General features: G+C 35.6%; 1 protein-coding gene across 1 annotated transcript; it reads left to right on the forward strand.

Moving 5' to 3' along the window:
- Positions 1-2,939: 2,939 nt before the first annotated feature.
- On the forward strand, positions 2,940-5,637 carry LOC123674221. Its single transcript, XM_045609142.1, has 2 exons — positions 2,940-5,364; positions 5,510-5,637. The coding sequence occupies exons 1-2, from the start codon at positions 3,174-3,176 to the stop codon at positions 5,518-5,520; spliced, it is 2,202 nt and encodes a 733-aa protein (XP_045465098.1). The 5' UTR covers positions 2,940-3,173; the 3' UTR covers positions 5,521-5,637.
- Positions 5,638-7,259: the final 1,622 nt, after the last annotated feature.

Genomic DNA, 7,259 nt, shown 5'->3' on the forward strand with positions numbered 1-7,259 from the left:
GTCAATTGCTGCTGTAACCACAAATGCACGACTGACTTCTGTTGTTGATTTCATTTGTTTGTTATTTCCTTCTATGTTTCTCATTCTAACACTTTTCATCGTATTGCACAGGGACGAAAGCTTGACACACGTGTCTATGTAAACCACATCGGTATAAGGGACTGTTCTTATTCCCTTCTTTCTGTATGATGATCAATTATCCAAGTAAGCCATTCCACATTGTTGATTTTCTTGGACTCGGATGACACGCAGGTAGCTATAATCTGTAACGTGGTAAGGTCAATTGCTGCTGTAACCACAAATGCACGACTGACTTCTGTTGTAGATTTCATTCGTTTGTTATTTTCTTCAATGTTTCTCATTCTAACACTTTTCATCGTATTGCACAGGGACGAAAGCTTGACACACGTGTCTATGGAAACCACAATGTTATAAGGGACTGTTCTCACTTCATTCTTTCTGTATAATGATCAATTATCCAAGTAAGCCATTCCACATTGTTGATTTTCTTGGACAAGGATGTCACGCAGCTATCTATAATCTCCCACGTGGAAAGGTCAATTGCTGCTGTAACCACAAATGCACGACTGACTTCTGTTGTAGATTTCATTCGTTTGTTATTTTCTTCAATGTTTCTCATTCTAACACTTCTCATCGTATTGCACAGGGACGAAAGCTTGACACACGTGTCTATGGAAACCACATTGGTATAAGGGACTGTTCTTATTCCCTTCTTTCTGTATAATGATCAATTATCCAAGTAAGCCATTCCACATTGTTGATTTTCTTGGACTCGGATGACACGCAGGTAGCTATTATCTTTTACGTGGTAAGGTCAATTGCTGCTGTAAACACAAATGCACGACTGACTTCTGTTGTTGATTTCATTTGTTTGTTATTTCCTTCTATGTTTCTCATTCTAACACTTTTCATCGTATTGCACAGGGACGAAAGCTTGACACGCGTGCCTAAGGAAACCACTTTGGTATAAGGGACTGTTCTTATTCCCTTCGTTTTGTTCAATCAACAATTATCCAAGTAAGCCATTCCACATTGTTGATTTTCTTGGACTCGAATGTCACGCAGGTAGCTATAATCTCCCACGTGGTAAGGTCAATTGCTGCTGTAACCACAAATGCACGACTGACTTCTGTTGTTGATTTCATTTGTTTGTTATTTCCTTCTATGTTTCTCATTCTAACACTTTTCATCGTATTGCACAGGGACGAAAGCTTGAGACGCGTGTCTAAGGAAACCACTTTGGTATAAGGGACTGTTCTTATTCCCTTCGTTTTGTTTAATGAACAATTATCCAAGTAAGCCATTCCACATTGTTGATTTTCTTGGACTCGGATGTCACGCAGGTAGCTATAATCTCCCACGTGGTAAGGTCAATTGCTGCTGTAACCACAATTGGACGGCTGACTTCTGTTGTTGATTTCATTTGTTTGTTATTTCCTTCAATGTTTCTCATTCTAACACTTTTCATCGTATTGCACAGGGACGAAAGCTTGACACACGTGTCTATGGAAACCACATTGGTATAAGGGACTGTTCTTATTCCCTTCTTTCTGTATGATGATCAATTATCCAAGTAAACCATTCCACATTGTTGATTTTCTTGGACTCGAATGTCACGCAGGTAGCTATAATCTCCCACGTGGTAAGGTCAATTGCTGCTGTAACCACAATTGGACGGCTGACTTCTGTTGTTGATTTCATTTGTTTGTTATTTCCTTCAATGTTTCTCATTCTAACACTTCTCATCGTATTGCACAGGGACGAAAGCTTGACACACGTTTCTATGGAAACCACATTGGTATTAGGGACTGTTCTTATTCCCTTCTTTCTGTATGATGATCAATTATCCAAGTAAACCATTCCACATTGTTGATTTTCTTGGACTCGGATGACACGCAGGTAGCTATAATCTGTAACGTGGTGAGGTCAATTGCTGCTGTAACCACAAATGCACGACTGACTTCTGTTGTTGATTTCATTTGTTTGTAATTTCCTTCAATGTTTCTCATTCTAACACTTCTCATCGTATTGCACAGGGACGAAAGCTTGACACACGTGTCTATGTAAACCACATTGGTATAAGGGACTGTTCTTATTCCCTTCTTTCTGTATGATGATCAATTATCCAAGTAAGCCATTCCACATTGTTGATTTTCTTGGACTCGGATGACACGCAGGTAGCTATAATCTGTAACGTGGTAAGGTCAATTGCTGCTGTAACCACAAATGCACGACTGACTTCTGTTGTTGATTTCATTTGTTTGTTATTTCCTTCAATGTTTCTCATTCTAACACTTTTCATCGTATTGCACAGGGACGAAAGCTTGACACACGTGTCTAAGGAAACCACTTTGGTATAAGGGACTGTTCTTATTCAATTCTTTTTGTTTAATGAACAATTATCCAAGTAAGCCGTTCCACATTGTTGATTTTCTTGGACTCGGATGTCACGCAGGTAGCTATAATCTCTCACGTGGTAAGGTCAATTGCTGCTGTAACCACAAATGCACGACTGACTTCTGTTGTTGATTTCATTCGTTTGTTATTTTCTTCAATGTTTCTCATTCTAACACTTTTCATCGTATTGCACAGGGACGAAAGCTTGACATACGTGTCTATGGAAACCACATTGGTATAAGGGACTGTTCTTACTTCATTCTTTCTGTATAATGATCAATTATCCAAGTAAGCCATTCCACATTGTTGATTTTCTTGGACTCGGATGTCACGCAGCTAGCTATAATCTCCCACGTGGTAAGGTCAATTGCTGCTGTAATCACAAATGCACGACTGACTTCTGTTGTTGATTTCATTTGTTTGTTATTTCCTCCAATGTTTCTCATTCTAACACTTCTCATCGTATTGCACAGGGACGAAAGCTTGACACACGTGTCTAAGGAAACCACTTTTGTAATATATTGTATTGTAATATTGTGTGCGCATGCTTGATTAAGCATCTAGGTTTCCACATGCGTTTATAAGTTCAGTATTCGGAAAGATTTGATGTTAGTAGTCGAGATTGAGAAATTGCATATCGAATAAATTTGTAAAAACCAAACGTTGTTTTCTTATGGACATGACAATAATCTGGCGACGAGGATTATGGTAAAAATTGTTGGATTGCTTATTACGGCTTATGAATTTTAAAGAGTATGTCGGATGCAGATGGTGCTGCAAGTTCTCAGCCTAGTTCCAGAGGAAGAAGTCCATCCAGTGAAGTGAGAGTGAGCTGGGTGTACGAACTTAATAAACAAGAACTAATTGAAAAACTAAAAACGTCTAACGTTACTGTGAGTGAAACTGATAGTGTTGATAACCTACGAAAAACGCTCGTCAAAAAACTTCGTGGAAAAAACGAAACTTTCACAAAGAAGGAACTATACAGGTACGACATGTTCGACTTTAATAAAATAAGTTTTACCCTAAACAAAGACAATTGGGAAGTTTTTGTCGAAAGACTAGAATTAATTTTCGAGTGTCAGTGTATTTCACCGGAAAGACAAAGTGCAGAACTGTTAACAAGGGTTTGTCAAGAGACTTTCATGTTGTTTCGCAATTTAACTTCACCAAAAATGGCCAAAGATCTTTCCTACTCTGATTTAGTTAATATCATGAACTCTCATCTTCATCCAAAGCCTTCAGAAATTTCCGAAAGAAATAAATTCTACGCCACGAAACAATTACCTTCGGAATCAATACACGCATTCCTTACAAAATTGAAAGAAAGATCTTTTTATTGTAATTTCAAGGACCTTGATATTGCTCTTCGTGATCAATTTGTATTTGGACTTATAAATCACGAAACAAAAGTGGAATTATTTCGTCAAGAAAATCTAACATTTCAAAGTGCGGTGAAGATAGCGGAGGATCGAGAAGCAGCTATAAAAAATTCCTTATCAATGAAGCCCGCATATGCTGTGTCTGAAGATACAATTTTTTACATGAATAAGGCTGGTTCAAAATATTCCAATCATCAACAATACAGAGGAAGGGGAAGCGGAAACGCAGAAGGAAAATTCAAATCTTCGCATCCAAACAACGCAGCCGCGGCTTCCACTTCCAAAGACCAGAGCCAGAAACTCATCAGAGACAATAGACAAAGACAACACGATAACAGGAGCAGCTACAGACGAGAAGACAGAAACGGCAGCCGTAGGTCGAATGTATCAAACAATTCTCAGGTACATATAACCTCAAAAACGCGTAATAATAATGAATGTTATTGTTGTGGTGGATTTAATCATTTCGCAAGAGACTGTAAACTTAGGTGGAAAACTTGTAATTATTGTAATGTAAAAGGTCATATTGATAGAGCATGTCTAAAAAAACAAAACGGAATTAATTTAGTCAATGACAACTTATTAGAAAATGAAGATTTGGATAGTTCTGATTTAGATTTTTATTATATGCAGCAAAACAATTTTACTGAATTTCAGGTAAACAATATTGTGGTAGAACCTCATAGTATGAAATTAATTATTGATAATAATCAGGTAGAATTGGAAGTTGATACAGGTTCACATGTGACTGTGTTTTCAGAAAAAACTGTAGCTAATTATTTTGCAGCTAAGAAAATTCACAAGGCAGATATTTCATTGTCCAGCTATGACAGAACAAAGTTGAATGTAATGGGTATGTTGACTGATCTTAAGGTGCATTTCGAAGGGGTTGAAGCAAATTTGAAAGCTTACGTTTTGGCAGGTAACGGGAAAAATTTAATAGGAAGGCAATGGCTTCAAGCCTTAGGTATGTGGCCGATAACTTTTAAACCTCAGTTTGCGTTGAATTGCTTGAATGATCATAACAGTATTATTTCACATTTTAAATCAAAATATCCCCAATTGTTCGACAACAGCCCAGGTAAATATAAAGGTAAATCTATTAAACTAACTTTCAAAAAAGATTATCAGCCAATTCAATGTAAACCTTATCATGTCCCTTTCGCTTTGAAAGACAAAGTAGATGCAGAAATCGATCGTCTGGTAAGAATAGGTAATTTGGAACAAGTTGAGGTGAGTGAATGGGCTACTCCAGTAGTTCCTGTGGTGAAAGGGGAAGGAGTTCGTTTATGCGGAAATTTTAAATTAACAGTGAATCCTCAAATAATTGTTAAAAGATATCCATTACCCTTAAAAGAAAAAGTGTTTCAGACGTTACAGGTTGGAACCAAATGGTCCCAAATTGATTTAAAACATGCATTTATGCAATTTGAAGTTGCTGAAGATTGTAGAGATCCATTGACAATAATCACACAGAAAGGTTTGTTTAGGTACAAAAAATTGCCAGAGGGTGTAGCCTCCAGCCCAGCAGAATGTCAAGATATTGTTACTGATATTTTGAAAGGTATTCCGAATATTGAAATTTACATAGATAATATTTATTGCACAGGAAAGAATGATTCAGAGCATCTCAATAATTTAGAAAAAATATTTTATAAGTTAAATGAAGCAGGACTTAAAGTAAACGAATCAAAATGTGAATTTTTCAGGTCTGAAATAGAGATATTAGGATTCAAATTGGACAAAAAGGGTTTATCACCATCTCCTAGTAGAATTCATTCAATTGTGAATATGCCTTCTCCAAAAACTAAAAAAGAACTTCAAGCATTTTTAGGGTTAGTAAATTTTGAAAGTTTTGAAAGAGAGCAAATTTTATTGGAATTCTAATTGTGATCAAGCAGTTAATTGGGTAAAGAAGGAATTAGCATCGGATAAAGTTTTGGTTCCATATCAGCAAGATATTACTTTAGTATTGGCTACAGACGCAAGTTACTCAGGGTTGTCAGCTATTTTGTCTCACAGATTTTCAGACGGTACAGAGAGACCAATTGCCTTTGCTTCTAAATTAATACCTCATAATGAGTTACATCGATCTATTCTAGATAAAGAGGCAGCAGCTATAATTTTCGGGTTTAGAAAATTTTATCATTATATTGTTGGTAATGAAATTATTCTTAAAACTGATAATCAACCTTTAAAGTATATATTTGGTAATTCGAAGAAATTGAATGTTACAATTCAGAATAGGTTGTTAAGATGGATATATTTTTTATCGGGTTTCAAATACAAGATTGAATTGATTTCATCATCTAAAAACAGTAATTGTGATGCGCTTTCCAGGTTAGCAGTACGAGATAAGATGGCTGTGTTTGATTCTGAATTAGATGTTATAAACTTTATTGAAAATGAAAGTAATTTGATTGATTTAAATTTGATTAAGCAAGAAACAAAAAAAGATAAGGTTTTATGTGATGTGAAAAGAAAGTTAATGTTTGGATGGGTAGAAAATTCAAATGATATTTCTTTGGAAGAGAAAATGTATTTTGATAAGAAAACAGAATTAAGTATTGAGAATGAATGTCTTGTTCGAGGTTCTAGACTAATAATACCAAAAGCATTGCGAAAAACTTTATTGAAATCACTTCACCAGTCTCATTTTGGTATTGTTAGAATGAAACAAGTAGCTCGTTCGTTTTTTTGGTGGCCGGGTTTGGACGATGATATAGAAAAATTAGCAAATAGTTGTGAGTTATGTGTGAAAAATAGAAAACAAAATAACAAAATCAGTACTTTTCAATGGCCATTTCCATCTAACCCATGGTCCAGGTTACACACTGATTTTTTAGGACCTATTCAAGGAAATATGTTTTTAGTCATAGTTGATGCACACAGTAAATGGCCTGAAGCTATAAATATGAAAAATAACACCTCAGCTAGTAAATTGATTGAAGTTTTTGATTCTATTTTTTCGAGGTTTGGATTATGTGATCATTTAGTCTCAGACAATGGTCCACAATTTGCAAGTGAAGAGTTTAATGAATTTTTGAAATCGTTAGGCATACGGCACACATATTCTCCACCCTATCACCCAGCAACTAATGGAGCAGCAGAAAATTTTGTGGGTACATTTAAAAATAAGGTTTTGAAAATTACAGGAGAGGGTAAGTCATTAAATTTTGCTGTGAATTCATTTTAGTTTGATTATCGTACAATGAAGCATTCGACAACGGGAAAATCACCATCAGATATTATTTTCAAAAGGGAGATTAAAACAAGGTTTCATCTTTTAAGAGAAAATTTAGTTAGTGAAACATCTTTTAAACAATTCAATATGTCAGATAAAAATAAAATAAGTAAAATTGATTTCAAGTTGGGAGATGTGGTTTTAGTAGATGTTTACAACAATAATAAGAGGCACCGAGTACAAGCAAAAATCGTTGAAAAATTATCACCAGTTAC

The sequence above is a fragment of the Harmonia axyridis genome, chromosome 2 (genome assembly GCF_914767665.1).
Source record: "Harmonia axyridis chromosome 2, icHarAxyr1.1, whole genome shotgun sequence".
Taxonomy (NCBI): Eukaryota; Metazoa; Arthropoda; class Insecta; order Coleoptera; family Coccinellidae; genus Harmonia; species Harmonia axyridis.

Excerpts from the sequence above, each read along its gene's own strand:
- LOC123674221 (XM_045609142.1), top strand. The coding sequence starts at position 3,174 with ATGTCGGATGCAGATGGTGCTGCAAGTTCTCAGCCTAGTTCCAGAGGA.